The sequence below is a fragment of the Malus sylvestris genome, chromosome 13, assembly GCF_916048215.2.
Source record: "Malus sylvestris chromosome 13, drMalSylv7.2, whole genome shotgun sequence".
Lineage (NCBI taxonomy): Eukaryota > Viridiplantae > Streptophyta > Magnoliopsida > Rosales > Rosaceae > Malus > Malus sylvestris.
In genome coordinates this window covers 18,360,977-18,383,206 of record NC_062272.1, presented here as the reverse complement: position 1 = coordinate 18,383,206, position 22,230 = coordinate 18,360,977, and the positions used below count along the sequence as shown (strand labels likewise).

Here is a 22,230-nt window from a genome sequence, read left to right as displayed (position 1 = left end):
TACGAGGTCTAAATACGGATGCCCTAAGTATGGTATAAACAACTTTAACTAATAAAAAAAGAACATAGATATATTTACTAGCTAGAAGAAGCTCACACACTGTATCATGTGTAAATACAAACATTTTAAAAAGAAAAAAAATTATACGAAAGAGACCGAAGTTGGAGAGAATTGTGAAAAATAGAGGGAGAGAGAAAACTTGGGAGTGTTTTATTTTTCATTTATTTTTTTAAATTAGAGATATGTTTAGATAACATGTGGGTGATGGATGAAAAAAGAAGAACAAGACCATTTTGTGCAAAATTACTTTAATGCCCATAATTTTTCTTTTCTCATATTTTCTTTCAAGTATGCATAGGAGCAGTGGCAAAGCTACATAGGGCGAGGAGTGGCGTCGTCCCCTCCCATCGCCAGAAATCAAGCCCAAGAGTGGTGGTTCTGCCCCTCTGGTCCCGTCGGAAGTGATGAAGTTCTGTGTTTTCTGGGTTCATTGTTGCTGTGCACAGTGGCGGGTTTACATAGGGACCTGGGAGGTCCCAGGACCCTTCAACGACCTTGAATCTTTGCTTGAAATTTTCCGGGGACCCCTCGTACTAGAAGAAGAAGGCCTGTGTAAGCTACAACTTCAGCGTCTTCACAGAGAAGACGACTGCACGAAGAAGAAAGAGATGTTCTTTTTTAACCCTGGCTCAAAACGCTCATTTTGGCAATTTGTTTTACTTTTTAACAAAACAGAAAGATTAAAACAATTGGCAAAATGCTGTCGTTAGTCATTTTTTTGTTTTAACTCCCCAGTCCCCCAACACGTCCCCATAGTCCCATCCTACTTTCAACGTCCCGATGCCCCCTTTTTACATATTCACCTAATCTCCATTTTCCCAAAGTTGTCAAAATTCAATATTGTTTTTTGGTATTCTAATCTAATCTTAATTAAATTATATTATATATTGATGGAGATTTATAGTCTATTATTGATAGTTTTATGTTTGCATACTCATTTGATTATTAGAATTTTGTTTATTGGTTAATTGGTATGTGTTTTTGTGTTTTTTTTTATTAATAATGTATTATAGAAATAAGAAAATAAGAGATCAATGGTTGAGTGACAGCTTAGTTATTTACATTGAGATGGCCCTGCTGAATATTTATTATATGAAATTGTTAGGATAAAAATTGAATTTTTTTATTATAGATTAATTGATTATTGATATTGATTAACTGAATATTTGTTTATTGAATAATTTATATGATTATTGGTATTGATTGGTTTATTAGGTATTAGTCATTATATTCTACTCTAAGATTAAGAATCTAAGATTTTTTTTTCTTCGCATTATACAGTTAATTAATATAAAGATACTATAATGAGCCTATTATGCGAAGTTTTTATTGTATGAAACGTCGTTGGTAACTATTGTAATGTGTTCGTATTGATAAAACCATGGAAGATACTACTATAAAAGGATTTGATTGTTGTGATTTTTTTGAATCTTGCACTCTTTAAGTTCGTCCCTCCTCTCGACAAATCCTGACTTCGCCACTGGTTCAAAGTTCCACATTTTCTCTCACATACTCATAATGTGCACATGATAAAAGAAAGAAAAAGAAATGCATGTTTAGCTTGCGCCTTCTAAGCATGATGGATCTCATTCCACATTGTTTCATATATAGACAATGCAGCCGTGAAACTTTGAGGCATATGTGATAATCGAGACGCCTTTTAGTTCCTTTTTAATAATTAAATTAGAGCAAAGATTCTAAAGGAATTCGTTTGATTGATTGCCTCTTGTTATTGACACTTCTGAGGTGCTTCACATGGACCACTCCCAAAACAAAAAATATAGTGTTTATACTACTAGTTGGAAATGCTTAAACATATACTTTAGTTAGTACGTTCACTGCATATCTCTTTTAGAATATTTGGTTTGAAAACTGAAGATCTTTCAAACCCCAATTAGCTTGATGCTTCACTATTTGTTTAGATATTTCATTTCTTATTTGCTTTGTATTTCAGGCCGGTGCCGTACATTACCGTCGTGGTTAATTTAGTGGAAAGTTTAACATTGTCTAATAATCCCCTGCAAAACATCCAGTTTGAACAATAACATAGACAAAACACTTAAAACCGTCCTCAATCAAATCTCACTCTCTCTATCCCTTCCTTGTATAAGAAAATTAAAACATCCCAGTTTCCGATATTCGCCTAATAATAAGATAATTAGCACATTTTGTGTTGGCAATGGTTTGATTGATTATCATATTTGCTTGGGCTTGAAATTCTGGTTTGAGCCGAGTTGTTAGAAGTCAGCACAGAAAAAAGGTTGTAAGTTTCGGCTCAGTAGTGCAGTGTTGGTGGCGCAATTGAGTTCTAATCGAAGCAGGATTGCTTAAGGATTAGGATTGGCTTCGGGATAAAATTTGAATTAATGACATAATAAATATGCATTCAAAATCCTGGTTTAAGTCTAAGAAAGTGGATTTGGCGGTGATAGAGTTTCGGTGGGAGAATGGTGAGAGGGGACCAATAAATATATAAATGAGAGTATTGGCAACATGAAGAGGACCTTCAACACAGCACATAAATGAATGCTCTACGTGAAATCCTTTCACACCGCTTTTGTGAAATTGACTTATTAATCGTTAACACATTATGACTGGATAGACAAATTTGGGTTGGCAACCAATGAACGTCGACCGATTGGATAGACAATGTTTTCCATAAGCGACCAATGAAGGCGACCGATTGGGATAGACAGGGCTGGACCTGTAGAGTCATTTTGTGTTAGGATTTGCGATCGATTAAATAGATGAGGATTTTCTCTTAGTTGTGGCTGTCTATTTATCCTAAGTCTTAGCCGGCGAAAAGTCTTGATTTGTTGATATTGTTTGATACCGATCCAGTGGACCTATATTTTCACCGATATAGTTGATGTTGCAGAACTTGGTGTATAGGATTCAGAACTTAACAGTGATTAGCATAACCTTGTCTTCAGGTTTTTGAAGTCAAAGGTGAGAATGTTCCTTCCTCGGCCGGAGTCGCTCGATTTAGAAGTTAGTTGTGGATTTCACCACATCACCATATTCAAGATATTTGCCCAACAGAGCTTGGCGGCGAATGGGCACACCTGCACCAACATTCAAGCCACCTAAGGAGGCGATACTCTTAATTATTCGGTATGCGCGCCACGTGTGCTTTGTAATTTTTAGGACCAATGGTACCTAAACTAAAAATGTGATAAGTTTTACCAAACTAAAAAATATGTACCTTGCACCTTCTACTCATAAGTTTTTTATTTTGACACACAATAAGATATTCTTCACTAGATTCATCTAACTACAGGGAAGAAGTTTTAAACCAAAGACGCAATAGGTTGAAGAATAAGACCTTATTGACCATGATAATCCACCACTTGAGTCTTCTACTCATGATCCATCTCATTCTTTTGAGACATCAAATTAAGTTCAAATCAACACACACACACACACACACACACATGTGTGTGTGTTAGGATCAGGGGGACACATTTTACAAGGTCCTCTCCCCTAACTTTTTTTAACGATCGAACCATAAAAAAAAAAAAATATATACACACACACACACACACATATACATAGTGCTTATTAATGGAACACTTGTCAACAAAAAACTAAGAAAACTATCATTATACTCTTCCATGCGAGAAATTTTTAGTTGTAACGGGAATACAAGTGGTACACCACGTGTTTTCATAGGAATGGTGGGAAATTTTATTTTTTAAGTTATTAATTTTTTAGCACAAATATCTCACAATTTGTTTAGTGACACGTGGTGTACCACCCCATGTACCAGTCACACTGAAAAATCTCTCATTCCATGCAGTGGCAAAGCCAGGATTTGTCGAGGGGCGGGGCGAACTTAAAGAGTGCAAGATTCAAAAAAATCACAACAATCAAATCCTTTTATAGTAGTATCTTCCATGGTTTTATCAATACGAACACATTACAATAGTTACCAACGACGTTTCATATCATAAAAACTTCGCATAATAGGCTCATTATAGTATCTTTATATTAATTAACTGTATAATGCGAAGAAAAAAAAAATCTTAGATTCTTAATCTTAGAGTAGAATATACTATATGACTAATAACTAATAAACCAATCAATACCAATAATCATATAAATTATTCAATAAACAAATATTCAGTTAATCAATATCAATAATCAATTAATCTATAATAAAAAAAATTCAATTTTTACCCTAAGAATTTCATATAATAAATATTCAGCAGAGCCATCTCAATGTAAATAACTAAGCTGTCACTCAACCATTGATCTCTTATTTTCTTATTTCTATAATACATTATTAATAAAAAAAACACAAAAACACATACCAATTAACCAATAAACAAAATTCTAATAATCAAATGAGTATGCAAACATAAAACTATCAATAATAGACTATAAATCTCTATCAATATATAATATAATTTAATTGAGATTAGTTAGAATACCAAAAAACAATATTGAATTTTGACAACTTTGGGGAAATGGAGATTAGGTGAACATGTAAAAAGGGGGCATTGGGACGTTGAAAGTAGGATGGGACTATGGGGGACGTGCTGGGGGCTTGGGGAGTTAAAACAAAAAAATGACTAACGACAGCATTTTGCCAATTGTTTTAAACTTTCTGTTTTGTTTAAAAGTAAAACAAATTGCCAAAACGAGCGTTTTGAGCCAGGGTTAAAAATAGAACATCTCTTTCTTCTTCGTGCAATCGTCTTCTCCGTGAACATGCTGACGTTGTAGCTTGCACAGGCCTTCTTCTTCTAGTACGAGGGGTCCCCGGAAAATTTCAAGCAAAGATTCAAGGGCATCGACGGGTCCTGGGACCTCCCAGGTCCTGGGACCTCCCAGGTCCCTATGTAAATCCGCCACTGTGCACAGCAACAATGAACCCAGAAAACACATAACTTCATCACTTCCGACGGGACCAGAGGGGCGGAACCACCGCTCTTGGGCTTGATTTCTGGCGAGGGGAGGGGCGGACGCCACTCCTCGCCCCTATGTAGCTTCGCCACTGCTTCGAACAGATCGAACTAATACATAATTATATAGTTGAGAAATCAAAATACAAATTTCAAGTTATTTAAAATGCACATTGTCTCTTAACATTCGGAGAAATGAATTATATAGTTCGTAGATCCGTCAATAGTCCAATGGTCTATATATTGACATTCTTCTTTACGGATCTGTTAAATTCGAATCCAAAAATGTTGAGATCGCTATTAAATTATTATAACTTAGTCAAAATTCCAACTTTAATTGTGAATAACTGTTGTGTATTAAATATATATATATATATATATATATATATATATATATATATATATCATTAAATAAGGTTTTTATCACAAATGGTCCTTGAAATTGACCTTCACCATCAAGATGATTCCTGAAATTGAAAATCAATAAATGTAGTCCTTGAAAATAAGTGTTGTAAATCAATGTAGTCATTCCGTTACAATTTTGTTAAGAATTTTGTTAGGTGTTGACGTGACACATAAATGGACCCCACCAGATTTGCTGATTTTTATCACAATGATCCCTGAAATTGACCCACACCATCAAGATGGTCTTTGAAATTGAAAATCGATCAATGGAGTCCCTGAAAATAGATGTTGCAAATCAATATGGTCATTCCGCCCTAATTCTATATAAAAAAAAAATTATGTGCTGATGTGGGTTAATAATTTAATAACTAATTAAAAAATTTGTCTAAATATTTTTTGCACAATGGAATTTTTTTCTTCTTATAATAGGGCCTACTCTGAAGAGAGATTCATTCCATAAATTCTCTAAGGCACAATGCTTAGCTAAGGCCTAAGAGGGGGTTTGGAAATAATTTTCAACCAACAATAGACGTGCCTTGGTTAGAACCTTATTATCTCAAAGCAAATCTCGTCATTCTCTGCAACACCAGATCACCAGGGGAGCGCCCATCAAGCTCTTCAAGATTTAGGTTGTGAGGATGTTGATTGCCTAAATGTTAATTGTGATGTCACAGAAGTCGTCGCCAAACCAAGCCATCACCAAAGGTGATCTGGATCAGAGTCCAATTTGGTGAAGGGTGTCGAAGTATGTAAATATGAGTGTATTAAAGATTTTCTTTTTCTAGAGAATAGACATAGAAGGCTACCATAGATGGAGGTAGAGAAATGTGGACTGGGATCAGAGGTGATTGCGGGACTAGGTTTTTGGGTTGACAACCTTTTTATTAATTATTAAATTATTAAACCTATTTGTAATTTTTTTTATTTAATTATACTTCCGTACATAACAGAATTTTTGATAGAATTGTGGCGGAGGAACTACATTAATTTGAGACACTTACTTGCGGGATTACATTGGTTGATTTTCAATTTCAGAGACCATTTTGATGTCTCGGGCCAATTTCAGGGATCATTTTGATGTCACGGGTCAATTCCAAGGACTATTTGTAATTAAAAAAGAACTTATGGGGCTCATTTATATGCCACATTAGCACTTGATAGAATTTTTAATATAACTGTGACGGAAGGATCACATTGATTTCCGACACCTATTTTCAGGGACTACATTGATCGATTTTTAATTTCATGGATCATCTTGATGGTGATAGCCAATTTCAGGGACCATTTATGATAAAAACCTATTAAATATAATCATAGGCGTAATTCTTAAACCTATCAACTGTGTGTAAATGACATTATTTTTTAGGTCAAATTTTTTTCTAGACCATGTGGTGTTATGGTACTTTCAATTTTACCATCGTGATGAAAAGGTTGTTAACTAAACCCTTGTGATGAGTCTAGTTAGCAATTAAGGTCCAAATCTATCATGAAGAGGCTAGATTAGTCTTTTTCAAACCAAATCAAGAAACCAAAATGATTTGTTGTCAGATGCTAGGGTTCATAACTAATAAGCGCATACATACAGGAAATGTTTAAGCTTTGAAGAAGATATTCAGAACTAATAGCTCCAGGTCCAACCCCAAAACTAATAGCCATACGAGGAAATCAAAATTTTGAAGGTTGTTCATAGTTTAATTACATATATATGGATATGTATACTTATTTCGTGAATCGGAGGCGGGGCATCGGCCCTTTTTTTGGAACAAATGTTTGCTCGCAAGCCAATCTGGGCCAATGACATTGTTAGGTGGGGAGTTTGGTTGGGGAAACACATCTGTTAAAAGATAGCGCATGTGTCCTAAGATGAGCTCAACAAGAACATAAATCTCGTGTCGAACAAAAGGGTTAAAGCTCATTTGATTTTGATTTCTAGTACGAATACGAACCATGAAAGCGTGGCCTATCGATCCTTTAGACCTTCGAAATTTGAAGCTAGAGGTGTCAGAAAAGTTACCACATGGATAACTGGCTTGTGGCGGCCAAGCGTTCATAGAGACGTTGCTTTTTGATCCTTCGATGTTGGTTCTTCTTATCATTGTGAAGCAGAATTCACCAAGTGTTGGATTGTTCACCCACAAATAAGGAACGTGAGTAGGGTTTAGACCGCCGTGAGACATGATAGTTTTACCCTACTGATGACAATGTCGTAATAGTAATTCAACCTAGTACGAGAAGAACCGTTGATTCACACAATTGGTCATCGCGCTTGGTTGAAAAGCTAGTGGTGAGAAGCTACCATGCGTTGGATTATGACTGAACGTCTCTAAGTCAGAATCCAAGCTAGAAGTGACGCATGCGCCCGCCGCCTTGCTAACCTGCAGTAGGGGCCTTGACCCCCAAAGGCTCATGTCGTAGGTTAAGTCATCGCGGTAGATGAGCGGCGGTGGCTGCCTTGAATTATAATTTCCACCAAAAAGTGTGTAGAATCCTTTGCAGACGACTTAAATACGCAACGGGGTATTGTAAGTGGCAGAGTGGCCTTGTTGCCATATCCATTGAGATTCAGCCTTGCGTCGCTTCCATTCGTCTCCCCCATTTTCTTCCTACACACAACCTTTTCAAATTACTCATGTTTCGAGAGGCGAGGCTATTAGTCAACAATTGGGCAAAAATTCCTCACACTTTGGCCTATTCGACAATTGTGCGAAATTGTTTATCGATCTTAAAGTTGGCTACCAAATTCATGTCGGGACTTTAATTCTGCCATGTTTTTTTTTCAAGTCATGTCGGGGCTTTAGCTTTGCCATGTATTTTGACATATAGCTTCGTTTTATGTCGACAACAAGCGAGGCTAGTACAACTCATGTGATTTGCTATAACATGTCAAAAGATATTCGAGCCTTGCTTTATGCCGATAACAAGTGAGGCTATGGCTACCTATGCACATTGTCAATGGCATGTCGAAGTGCGTTCAATATCTTGACATTTTCCTCGCACAATATGATGCTCACCATTGTTATAGTTTGTGGGTTGTTATGTGATGAATGAATGACAAAAGTGGACCGTCTAATATTGGGGTCCTAAGTCATGTGAACATATTTCGTAGTCCAAAAAAGCAATTTTTGTTATTGCACTGGCCAACCCAAAAAATTGAACGACGACACTTGAGTACAGTTGGCTACCATGTCGCAAAATAAGTCTTGTTGGACATTAGCTTTGCATGTTTTTTTCCAAGTTATGTCGTGACTTTAGATTTGCCATGTCTTTTTCCAACTCATGTAGGGAAAATGTATGTCGCAACGCGTCAAGACTCGCAAAGTATCAGCATAATGCGTGTCATGACTTGTCTTTGACATGCCAATGACAAGCCAAGCCTCGCAAAATTTCGATATTGACATGCCAAGGTCATGCCAAACCTCGCAAAATGTTGATCAAATAGTAAGGGATTCGTGGAGTAATCCATGCAACCATTAACTGGAGTTGGAGGAGGAGAAGGAGGGCGGTGGGTGGAAGGAGTGAGGGACGGAAAACACCAAGGGGTTGTGACACCCAAAACATCAGTCCCATCCCTCGTGTTCGCCAAGGATTCACACGAGTTGCTTGATTTTGTTGCCAAACGAATCCATCGTCAGTTGATGGAGGAGAAGAAAGAAGCCCTTATTCATATTTTCGCTGGATCCATAGCCAACCAGTCTCACCCTTCGACGTGATTCAAGTTTTAAACCTCTTTTTCTTTTAAGTCAATTCCAATTTCAGTTTAAGCCTAGTATATATCTAACGACATATGTTTATGGTTTCTTGATTTGGTTTGAAAAGAAGAATTTAGCCTCTCTACGTGAAACTCATGTGGGTTTATTTGACAGAAAACTAACAATAGTTTAAGTTTGGACCTCAATTGGTAATGGAGCTCACGAGAGTTTGGTTAACAACTTTTTAACCACGAATGTGACATTAAAAGTGCCATGACATCATATAGACTACGAAAAAAATTTAACCTTTTTTTTAAAAATAAGGATCGTTACTAGGTATATACATATACATGTGTGTGTGTGTAAAATATATAATATAATATAAATGAGTTACAGAAAACTACTGTATTCGCTGTTTTATTTGTGGTTGGAGAGCTCTTCTTATTTGTTTATAATAATATATATATATATATATAAACGTGAGAAACATGAACATAGTTTCTGGACAAATTATCAACCGTTTGACTTCGCCATCTTTGAAAGTTTGAACACGGACTAAAGCCTGATTCAAACAGACGCGGAACGTTGAACCCTACAGGCTACAGTACTTTTCGGACAAACAAATTCCTGCCCAGTGATCCATGCATTGTTCCGTGTGGTTTTGTTTTGCATACCATTGGGAGAATGAGCTTATTTCTTCTTTACGAATAACGTATTTTGATTGTACAAATTTTGTAATAGGAAATGTTTAACTTCTTAATCTTCATTTGCATATCATTCTTACAAAAATCATTTTAATCGCAAATCATTTAGTTATTGAAATGTATAGAATAAATTGATGGTGCAAGCAGTGGCGAAGCCAGGATTTCTCAGGGGGAGGGGCGAACTTAAAACAGTGCAAGGTTAAAAAAAAAATAGCAACAACTAAATCTTTGTATATAATAATGTCTTCCATAATTAATCAATAAAAACAAATTACAATTGTTGTCGACGAGGTTTCATGTCATGAAAACGTCGCATAATAGGCTCATTATCAATAAAAGCAAATACATCTCTCTCAATGTAAACAATCATGCTATCACTCAACCATTGATCTCCCATTTTATTACGCAATGGTGTTTTCACAATCTTCATAGCAGAAAAAGCTCTCTCCACCGAAGCGGTTGCAACCGGTAACACCAAAACCAATGTAAGAAGCTTATACACTAACATATAGCTTTCACACCTTCCAGTCTTCACTAACTCTTTTGCAAGATCACTGATTCCTCTCAATGATGAAAACTCACTATGCATCTTCATATCTTGAATGTAATTGTCAAGTTGAATTGGAAGATTCATGAGGTCCATACGATCAAAATCTTGAGGATAAAGTTGGGCTAAACGAACAATTTTTTCTTTGTCAAAATATGCAAAATTATTCACTGGACTCAAACATGCCATACAAAGAAGCAACTCGGTGTTTACCTCATTGAAGCGATCATTCAATTCCTTTAGTTGCATATCAAGGACTTGAAAATAGAGGTCTACACGATAGTAATGGAAGTTTGTGATTTTTGGAGCTTTACACCTTGATTTTCCAGGTACGAAATGCAAATCCTCCATGTTAGGAATGACAATATCATGCTCCTCACAAAACTTTTCTACATCATGCAACAAGTCCCCAAAGTCATCATCTCTCAAGGATTGTAGTCTTTGCTTGCATACTTCCACTAACGTCATCGCATTCACAATATCTTGATCTTTCTTTTGCAATGCTTGTGATAACTCATTTGTAATTCCCAATATAAGTCTCATCAAGAAAAGGTGAAACACAAAATCAAAAGTTTGTATGTCTTTGAATAACCCAGTAGCTTCACCGAGATTATCTTGGTTGCGATCACTTTTAATCCATTCAATCACCTCCACCACGACTTCAAACATAACAATAATACTAACTATAGTACCATAATGCGAGTTCCACCGTGTATCACATGGACGCATGAGGCTACTTTCTTGATTTAACCCTTTACCCGTTTCAAGATTACCAAGATGAAGAGCTTTTTGAATTTGTTCTTGTTGTTTCTCTCTCAATGCATCATGACGCTTGCACGAAGGTCCAATAAGATTCACCAATCTATTAGAATTGATGAAGAAATTGGCAACATCCTCATTTTCCTTTGCCACAAATACAAGAGCTAGTTGGAGTTGGTGTGCAAAACAATGAATATAAAATGCTTGAGGGTATTTGTTCAAAATCTTTGTTTTAAGACCATTTAACTCACCTCTCATATTACTAGCTCCATCATAGCCTTGTCCTCGTAACTTGGACATACTCAAATTTGTTGTAGCAAACAATCTCTCAATAGCCTTTTCAAGTGAGCTACTAGTTGTAGAGGAGACATGTTGAACACCCAAAAACTTTTCAATTGCTTCTCCTTTTTTGTTCACATAACGCAATACCACCGCCATTTGCTCTTTATTGGAAGCATCACGTGATCCATCAACCAAAAGAGAAAAAAATGTACCTTCCATATCTTTAGTGATTGCATTAATAGTTTCAATAGCACAAGCACGAACAAGATCCTTTTGAATATCGGAAGAAGTATACTTGAGATTCTTGGGACCATTCTCAAACACAACCTTTCTAACTTTCTCATTATGATCGGCAAGAAATTGCATAAGCTCTATATAATTACCCCTATTGCTCGATTTCAAAGATTCATCGTGCCCACGAAAAGCCAAACCTTGTCGCAACAACCATCTTGTGCAATCAAGTGCTCCACTTAGTAAAGTGTGATAATTAACGCGAGCTTCATCAGTTTGCTTGATCACAAATGTTTCAATGTGTTGTTTTTGTGTCATCAAGTCTTTAGCTTGTTGCATAGCCTTATTATGAAGACTTCCAACACCTCCCTCGTGGACTCGAAAATTTTCGGGTCCTTTCCTCCAATTTGTAAACCCTTTTGTAGTGAACACATCACTTCCACTACCACCCGCTTTATCAAAATCACATTTAAAAAGATAGCAATAACGGCAAAATGCAACATCTTTTACTATACTATACTCCAACCACTTAAAATTATCAAACCAACCTGTAATAAAACATCGATTATCGCTAGCTTTCCTTGGTATGATGTGAGACTTAGGTTGACAAGGTTCCTTTTGAAGGTAGTATCTATGAATTGCTTCACGACAATTGAGTGGATAATCAAGCATTCGACGTCTCAGTCCAGGGTCTGCCGGAAGATTAGCTAATATTTCATCCAACTCAGTAATCTCACTTTGTTGTGCACTACTCGGAATACTAGAAGGTGGAGGAGGACTACCCGGAATATTTGAAGGAAGAGGAGGACTATCCGGAATATTTGGAGAAGGATTTAAGCACTGTTTCTTATAATATCGTTCCATTACGTAACTGTATAACGAAAGAAAAACAAATATATCTTAGACTCTTAGTCCTAGAGTAGACTACGAATTTAATTAATCAGTACCAACAATCATATCATATGAATAATCAATTTTTATTCTATAGTAGAGTATGTAGACTACAAATGTAATTAATAAGTACCAACAATGCATTTGAATGAGGGTTTTAGTTAGTTGAATTGGGGTTCATTATGGTAATGTATATATAATGTATCAATCCTCTTTTATGTACTTCAAAAAAAAAATCAATAATCATAGTATTCATATGAATAATCTATAATCAATAACCATATAATGTATAACCTTGTAATCCTACATCAATTAAACAAAAATTTATATTCAATAATCAATTAGGGTTTGAAATAAATTAAAAATTTTACCTTAATTGGAATTTGGAATGGCTGCGCAGTGTGCTTGCAGTTGCAGACTGATGTGTCTGGTCTATTTGCTACAGGACAGAAGGTTTTGTCGTGTGGGGGGGGGGGGAAAGGGGGGAAAAGGTGGGGTGGGGGGACTGACGGGATGGAATTTGGGGAAAAAGGTGAAGGGTTTTTAATTTGGTTTAGGGTTTAGATGGGGATGGGGACCAGTGGTCCCCCAATTTATATATTTTTTTATTTCATTCAACCAAAACAACGCCGTTTGCCAAAAAATTTAATTTTTTTTTTATCAGGCCAAAAACAACGTCGTTTTGGCCTGGATTTTAAAATTTAAAAAAAATACCTCCCCGTCGTCTTCCCTGAGCTACCTTTGTTTCTGGTTTCAGAACCTGGTGCTCCCCAGTTTCCGGCCAAACTAGGGGGGTTCAAGCGTCGCTCTTGCCTTTGTTTTCCGGCGAGCGGAGGGGCGAACGCCCCCCTTCGCTCCTACATAGCTTCGCCTCTGGGTGCAAGATCATGAAACATATTCTTGATGAAAAGTCCATTTTATTTGATACCTTTGGAACGATCTCCAATTCAAATGATTTTTTTTTTTAATGAAGAAGAAATTTATTAAAGCTTAAAACCTCTAATACAACTATTTCTCATACAATCAAAATTAAAAGCCTCCATAGTCGAAGTTGGAAGACAAAAATCCCAAAAATGTGGGTTGGCAACAGTGAGACCCACATGAGCTAATGTGTTCGCCACAAAATTAGCATCCCTATAAATATGCTTCCAACTAATATGTTGAAATTCAGAAGCCAACCATTTGATGTCCTCTATGATAGGTTTGAGATGCCAAGGGGGAATCCAAACATCTTGCACCACCTGGATGACAAAGCTTAGAATCCCCTTCCACCATCAACTTCTTCACACCTTTGCACCTAGCGAACAAAAGCCCTTCCTTTAAAGCAACGGCCTCCGCAACCGAAATGATGGCACCATCAAGGTTCAAAGCCCCCGCACCAACAGGTTGCCCCTCCTCATTTCTAAGAACAAAAGCAGCTACAGAGTGATCCAAACTAACCAACCCATCAAAGTTTAATTTCACATAGCCATGGGGAGGAGGACACCAGCAAATGGGGTGTTGGTGACAAGGATCACCCCTAGAGATCTTCTTACAATCAACTTTAAAAAAAGATAAGCCTACACTTGTGGCAATGGAGATACTCCTAGCCGGATTAGGAATCATACACTTGTGGCAATGGAGATACTCCTAGCCGAATTAGGAATCATACTTCTAAAAAAATCATTATTTCTATCATTCCATATTTGTCAACAATTCAAAATAGCTTTACTAAGATCACTCAAATCATGCATTCAACATTGTCAATTAGTTCCATGCAATCTAACACATTATTAAACTGAGTCAAATTATTCTTCCAAGGACTTATTTGAAAGAGGTTCCACATTTCTTTAGCATGCTCGCAATTAAGAAAAAGATGATTTTGAGTCTCATCCTCATTGCCACACGTAGGGCACAATTTGTCAATATTTTGAATAAATTTACTCAATCTCATCCTAGTATGAAGTTTTTCATGAGTAAAAAGTCATGCAAATTTTTTTACCTTCGAAGGTATCATTAACTTCCATATCTTCTTAAGAAGCGTCTGCCTTTTAACTTCTTGATTATTATTACTCTAAATCCAAGTCGTTGACTTGATTGAGAACTCACCATTAGAGGAGTGTTTCCACACGAAATTGTCACTTTTATTTTGAAGGGAAATAGGCACCATACAAATTTTCCTCACAACATCTAGGTCCAACACTTGGGAGAGACAAACTCTATCCCAACTTTTATGATCAATAAACTCACTCACTTTAGTGTCCCAATTTATGTTCTGTCGTTGATTTTCAGGAATTAGTTGGAACAATGGATAAGAAAAAACCCAATGATGGGTCCAAAAAAGTACATCCGCACCATTACCCATAACCTATCTAATTCCCTTGTTAATAACATGTCTACTATTCAAAATCCCTTCTCAGGCCAAAGGGTGGTTCTGCTTGACTTTGCAACTAAAAAAATCATCATTCTTTAAGTACTTTCTTTTAACAATTTGCACCCACCAATTGTTTTCATCCTTTAAAACTTTCCATCCTAACTTAGCCAAACATGCATTATTGAAATGATCCACTCTTCTTACGCCCAACCCCACTTGATCCTTAGAAGTACACACTTTTTTCCAAGCCATAGGTTTTAACTTCCTATATCTCCCCCAAAAGAAGTCCATACACTCATTGTTTAAGTTCTGAGTTACTCGAATAAGACATTTAAAGCAAGACATGATATGATTCGGCATACCAGATAAGTTGGACTTAATGAGAGTTAGTCTTCCTGGCTTAGATAGAGTATTAGCCTTCCACCCAACAAGCTTTTGCTTAACTCTTTTGATTAATTCACATTCATTCACTGGATCTTTCCAAAACACAATATTATGAATGCCCAGATATTTGCCGATGGTAGTTTTATGTTGAATATGTAAAACATTCACAATAGCATTTCTAGTTTGAGAATTAGTATTTTCTGAAAAATAAAGTGAGGATTTGTGGAAATTTACCTTTTGACCCGAAGCTTTGGCAAACATATTAAGAACATGAAGTACATTCCTAGCACCCTTTGTAGTTGCCCTAGCAAATAATAAACAATTGTCTGCAAAAACTAGATTTGATATTCTAAATCCACCAGGAGAGGACAAAATAACAACATGCAATTTATGGGTAGTGGCCATTTCGTTAGAGTGTCTAATCAACGGTTCCATGCAAAGAATGAAAATATAAGGGGATAAAGGATCCCCTTGCCTAATTCCCTTCTTAGGGTAAAAGTAACCATGGGTAGAACCATTAATTAAAATCGAGAAGGAAGTTGAAGTAATGCATTCCATAATTAAGCTCACCCATCTTTCCACAAAACCTAATCTAAGAAGCACATACCTGATATACTCCTAATTAAGATAATCATATGCTTTTTCTAAATCCAGCTTTATTCCCATTGCTCTAGTCCTTCCTTTCTTACCTTTAAAACTAGAAAACATTTCTTTCACAATCAAAATATTATCATGAATACAATGTCCCGGAGTAAATGCCCTTTGGTTTCCAGATATGCAATGGTCGAGAAGTGGCTTTAACCTTTAAATGATGATTTCATGATGATTTTATAGCTCACATTGCAAAGACTAATTGGTCTATAATTACTTACCACCTCAGGATTTTCCACTTTTGGGATGAGGGCAATGTTGGTATGATCAATAAGCCTCAAGCTAGTACAATTTTCAAAGAATTCCTTAACCATAGCACTCACCGAATCTTTGATTATATCCCAACATTCATGAAAAAAACTTGCACCAATTCCATTATGACCTGGTGCTTTCAGCGCACCAATTCTTTTAATTGCATCCCATATTTCTATATTTTCAACAGGCTTGAGTAGAAGTTTATTGTGATGGTTGTCAATACAAGGATCAACAATATCTGCAATAGAAGAGATATCCACAAGAGCAGGGGGACTATCACAAGAAAACCGCAGTTTAAGGTCCTACACAAAAACCTATTCTAGACCCTCACCCTCATTCCACGAAAACCCATAACTATCCTTAATCTTTCGAATTTTGTTTATACTATATTTAGGGCCTCGTATTTAGATCTCATACAAATACTCGGGGGACTTAAGTATAATTATGTGATAAAGGAATGGGCAAATATGTAATAAGTGAGGAGTCCTTATTCTATAAAAGGACCCCTCACCCTCACAATTAGGGGAGGCCAATTCCTAGGCCCTCTCACCCCCTCTCAAAGCTCTCTCTCCCTCAAATAAATACATAATTAGTGTGGATGTAGCCCAAACTTTGGGGTGAACCACGATACATCTTGTGTTATTTACATTTCTTGCAGATTCATGATTGGATTTACGTTGTTCCAAGACCTCCGGTTTTATGCATCAACATTTAGCGCCGTCTGTGGAAATTAACATGAAAAACTATGTCAATTCTCTCTCAATTTTTCATCTCACCATGAATCTACACAACCCAAGAACCCAAAAACCTCACTCTTTGGGCTTTTCCAGAATACCTTCGCAGATCTCCAACCACCTCTCTCTCTCTCTTCCATTGAACCTCACCTGAAAAAAGCAGACTCGTCAATCCATCACCATCTCAAATCCCTTCAGTACTCGGACCACCTCAAATCCCTACAACCAGAGAAAATCAGTCGCCATTTTTTGTCGTTACTCTCACAAATCTTAGAGCAGAAAGTCATAGGGGAAAAGGGTGTACCGCTACCAAAATTGGGATGTCAATGATCCAGCATCAAAAGGGATTCACTGTAATCTTCAACAAGAAGTAGTTCTCGGAAATCCTCCATCTAAAAAATGGTTTTGCTGCATGCGTGCGGAGTCATGAGGAGGCACCACCACCACCACCCACTTCGAGAACGCCAAGACTCGGCGTGGCATCATCTCCCTGCCTTCTTCTGCTGATGCACACCCACTTCCTCAGACCATTTTCCACCACACTTAACTCACACAACATTCAACCCATCTCTCTCTCTCTTTCTCCTGTTCTACCTGTGGCCCGTTGTTCTTTGACTTCTTTTTCTCATTGGCTTTTCCTTTTTGCCCTTTTTTCTTTTTACTCTCTCTTCCCTCTCTCTCTCATTGATTATTATCACCGAGAAAGGTAAACTGTCGGTGGAGTGCGAGCATCCTATGATTCTATTGATCCATGAAGAAGAAAGTCTCTCTTCATTTGTGGTATTATAAGTCGTTGTTTTCTTCTCCCTTGACTTCCACAGTAAGGCATGGTGGAAACAGTTCTTGGAGCACCACTGTTTTAGCATTTTGGTCTCTCTCTTAATTGCCCAGTGACCCGAAATCATGGACCACAAGGCTTGGCTTTGAAAAAAAAAAAAAAATCTTCAGAGAAGACAATTCTTGCAACTAACAAAGTTGCCACTCCTTTGGGAAGAATTGAAGAAGAAACATTTTCATATCCAGCTGAGAAAGGAAGTGAAACAGAGAGATCGAGGAAAAATCTAAATGAGAAGTTAGCTTCAGTTCTCCTAGACCGCACTGTAAAAGAAGATCCCCTTCCAGAACATGCAAAACCGGAAGAAGAAGTTATAGCAGGTGATTGTAGTGAGAAGGCAGGAGAGTCGGTTTTAAAGCAAGAATTAGAGGAACCTTTGAGGCAGGGAGTATCCACAAATGAAAGATCAACTCATTCAGATGATGCATTGAACGAATGCATGCAGCAGCTAAAGTTTGTTCGAGAAGAACAGGAGCAAAGAATACATGAAGTGGAGGTTACAATCGCCATTCCTGAGCTTGCTGTGAGTGTGAATCAGAGAGCCGGATCTGGAGAAATGGCTAGCGTCTTGCGGCTGTGGACTGCGGTGCCCGGTGGGGACGGTTCGTGACTCGGTGAACGGTTTGACTCAATGGCGTGGCAGATGGTGGGCGCGACGTGGTACAACACTTCCAAGGCACCACTGATGGCGCTAGAAAGAGATTATCAAAAACACATTCATTACGACTTGAAGAAGATAAGCTTTCTCTGTCTGTTATTATTCCTTTTGTCTGCCACCTGCCAAAAGAAGAAAGTAAAGAGGAAGGAATTATACCTGATGATGGCATTGCTGCCCTTCTTTATGCCTTAAAAAGCTGGAAAATTTCTTTTGACCACACCCTGGTCAAATACCAGTGAGTATGGACACAGAATTCCTAGCTATATCATGTAATTATTGTCTGCCATCTGCCCAAAAGAGAAAAGAGAAAGTAAAAGCAAAAAGCAAAAGATGATAAAAAGAAACAGACATAATTGCGGTGGTGATGGCATGCAGAAAAGGGAATTATAGGCGTGACCCATTGAGCAGAGGGTCGGATTTACTTTAAATGATGTAATTTATTTTTCTTATCTTTCAGAGACATCTGTATAAACCCTATCAGAGGGTAAAAAAAAAAAACAAAAAAACAAAAAAAAACAAAAAAACAAAAAAACAAAAAAAAAAAAACATAAAAACAAAAAAAAACAAAAAAACAAAAAAAACCAAAAACGAAAAAACGGCAAAGTTCAAAATAAATGGACTGGAATGTTGTGTGGAGGGCGAAGGTCCATAAGCCCAAAATAGCACCAACCAGGTGAACCAAAGTAAGACCAGTACCACAAAAAATTATTCGGGACCCCGCCGTTATTATCACCAACCAGGTGATCAAAAGTACGCCAGTACTCCACAATTATTCGGCAACCCGCTGCTATTATCACCAACCAGGTGACCAAAAGTACGCCCAGTACTCCACAATTATTCGGCAACCTGCCGCTATTACCACCAACCAAGTGATCAAAAGTACGCCCAGTACTCCAAAATTATTCGGCAACCTGCCGCTATTACCACCAACTAGGTGATGAAATGCACAACCCGTACTTTAATATCATTTGGCAACAAGCCATTCATGCCACCAACCAGGTGATGAAATGTACAACCCGTACTCTCCTTCATGCCACCAACTAGGTAATCAAAAGTACGCCCAATACTTCAAATCATACATGAGCATTACTCATGTCAATCATACATAAACATTCATGAGCATTACTTATCCAATCATACATAAACATTCATGAACATCACTCAATCAACATTTATGAGCATCACTCGTGTCAATCAACATAAACATTCATGAGCATCACTCATGTCAATCAGCTTCAAAAGCTTCATTTACAAAAGCTCTAACTTCAAAAGCTTAATTTACAGAACTCTAGCTTCAAAAGCTTCATTTACAGAACTCTAGCTTCAAAGGCTTCATTTACAAAAGCTCTAGCTTCGAAAGTCGAAAGCTTCATTTACAGAGCTTTAGCTTCAAAGCTTCACTTGCAATATTAAGTTTGTTAAGTTTATTAATCCTATTAAAAGGACAAGCAAGTAGGGGTGGATTTTTTTGCCAAATTGCCGTGCCAACCGAATTGCCAACCGTGCCATACCGATTTTGTGCCAAATTTTTTGTACCAATCGGTAATGGTACGGTATTGTACCGTACCGAAATTTCATGGTACGGTATTGGTAATGGATACCATTACCACGGTATTACCGTACCATACTGAAAATACAATATAATTTATAATTTATAATTTATATAATACATAATTATATAACACATATTTATAATATTCCAATAATTTGAAAATAAAACCCTACTTATATTAGCATTGTTGTTGGTGACTTTGATCTCTTAAAATTATGGAAATCAAACACAAAAGAGTTCCTAATTCTTTCACAAATAGCCAAAATATCTTTGTAACCCCCACTTCTACTGTTGCTAGTGAAAATGCATTTAGTCTAGGGAGGAGGGTTGTGAACCCTTTTAGGGTATCCTTGACTCCTAAAATAATTGAGACACTAGTGTGTACTAGTGGTTGGCTTAGGGCAGGTGAAGTAAACTTCTACAAGGACCAACGGAAGATATGCTTCAATTTTACAAGGAAATAGAAGAAGAGAAAACAAGAAAGATATACTTTAATTTTTTTAGTAAATTTGTTATTAAATGGTTTTCAACTTTAATTCTTCTTGCTACTAATTAATATGTTTTCTCTGTTTGTAATGTAAGCTTGACACAAACTCAATCTTCTACAAGTTCAATGCCTCCTCCAAAAGCTTCGATATCTCAAGCTTGAATAACTGATCAATGAATTCTCCTTTTTGAAGTTTACTTCCAATTTTCATTTGGTTTGAAACTTTAATTTCTATTTGGATTGTTAACTTCTATTTGTTTTGGTTCGTAACTTTTATTTGGATTGTAAGCTTAATTTTCATGATGAATCTTGATGCTCCATTTGAATTATTATGTGTGTGAATTGTGAATGATGAATAATAGATGAATTTAATCTATAATGCATGAGATAAAGGTACAAAAAAAAAGTTTTGCCCTTGAATTGGGTTAAAACAATAAAAACATATTTTGTCCCAAAACAAAATGGCAATTACCATTGCCATACCATGCCAACCAAATTTTTGGCAATACCGAACTTTGGTATACCGAAAGTTTGGTACGGTAATGGTAATAGATTTTACCAAACCGAAAGTTTGGTACGGTAATTGGTACAAGGGTTTTGGTACGGTAACCGTACCGAACCCACCCCTACAAGCAAGCCAGGAACTAGCACTCACCTCTTGGATACAGCCAGCACCCTTCTCAGTCCTTGTCCAGCCTTGTACCAGCTCCGCTCTCGCAACCCACATTCGCATATCAGTCTCGCCATCCCTAGGTAACTTACAAGTAATCACCAGGAGACAAGCAATCAGATTCAGAGCTCCAAAGCACTCCCAAATTGAAGAGCAATTAACTCTAATTTGAAACGCTTCCCCCAAAATACCAACTCTTTCAAGCTTTCCGACTTTAATCAACAACCGAACAGCTAGGAAAAACTGCAGGCATTCAGATCCCGCAAGAGAAAACCCGAGGACCAAGCTAGGAAGCCCAAGACTCCCAATTGAAATCAATAATCCCCCTTACCCAAAAGACTAATTTAATAATCTCAAGATTTATCGCAACCGGAATTGAAGCTCTATAATCCATCGGAAAACCTCTAAATTAAAAACCACTTCCCCAACGGAAAAGTGAGAGGCGCCGCCCCCAACCTTTTGAAACCCCAAATCCCGAAAGTAAAAATTAGCTACAATAAAATATCCATCTGCAAAACAAACTGTAAAAAGCAAAAACCAGAATTAAAGAATAAATCACAAAAACCAAATAAGCACCAGCACTTAGCCCTTCCCCATTCAACTTCCCACGTATTAATTAGCTCACCAACAATAGCTAGCTTACAGATATCCCATCCCCAATTAGCTTCACCCACCTTCATTATTATCCTTTCATTTTTAACTTCATAATCACATATTTATACCAACGCACATATTTATACGAGTTTGGTAATCCATAAAAGACTCAGATATGCAGGAGAGAAAGATGGAGAAAGATCATGGAGGATGGACAAATTGTGCATATACTCCTACCTCGTTTCTCTCTTTTCTTTTTCATTCTCCCTCATTTTCTGCCATACGTTTGCCTCTCTATCTTCAACCGAAAAAGAAAAAAAAATTGAAAATGAAAGTGAGTGTCACCAAGCGAGCCGTTTTTCTTTATTAAGAAAGAGTACTATTATTCACGTAAACAACCAAAATATCATATTTTAAATTCGCCGTCTAATCACACTTAATTCTTTACTTCCAATTTATTGTTTTGCCTGACATATTTTTATACTACACCGGTATCATCTCATATAATAAGTGATACGTACAACAATTCAATAAATTTATTATTTGACATGACATAACATGTACATAATCACTTGTCCAATG

The 22,230-nt window shown here is 36.9% G+C and overlaps 1 protein-coding gene and 1 long non-coding RNA gene across 3 annotated transcripts; both read right to left on the bottom strand.

Annotated features, from left to right (window-relative positions):
* Nucleotides 1-4,808: 4,808 nt before the first annotated feature.
* Nucleotides 4,809-12,448, bottom strand: LOC126595310 (uncharacterized). The gene is made up of 2 exons (XM_050261647.1): nucleotides 10,187-12,448; nucleotides 4,809-5,078 (listed from the first exon to the last, which is right to left on the bottom strand). Exons 1-2 carry the CDS (start codon nucleotides 12,446-12,448, stop codon nucleotides 4,809-4,811), a joined length of 2,532 nt encoding a protein of 843 aa, XP_050117604.1.
* Nucleotides 12,449-16,550: 4,102 nt separating this feature from the next.
* On the bottom strand, nucleotides 16,551-21,878 carry LOC126595901 (uncharacterized). Of its 2 annotated transcripts, none has more exons than XR_007613753.1 (2): nucleotides 21,040-21,878; nucleotides 16,551-18,632 (listed from the first exon to the last, which is right to left on the bottom strand). It is a non-coding gene; the product is annotated as an uncharacterized LOC126595901 (long non-coding RNA). The 2 variants fall into 2 exon arrangements; XR_007613754.1 differs by having other exon boundaries at nucleotides 16,551-18,566.
* Between the last annotated feature and the right edge of the window lie 352 nt (nucleotides 21,879-22,230).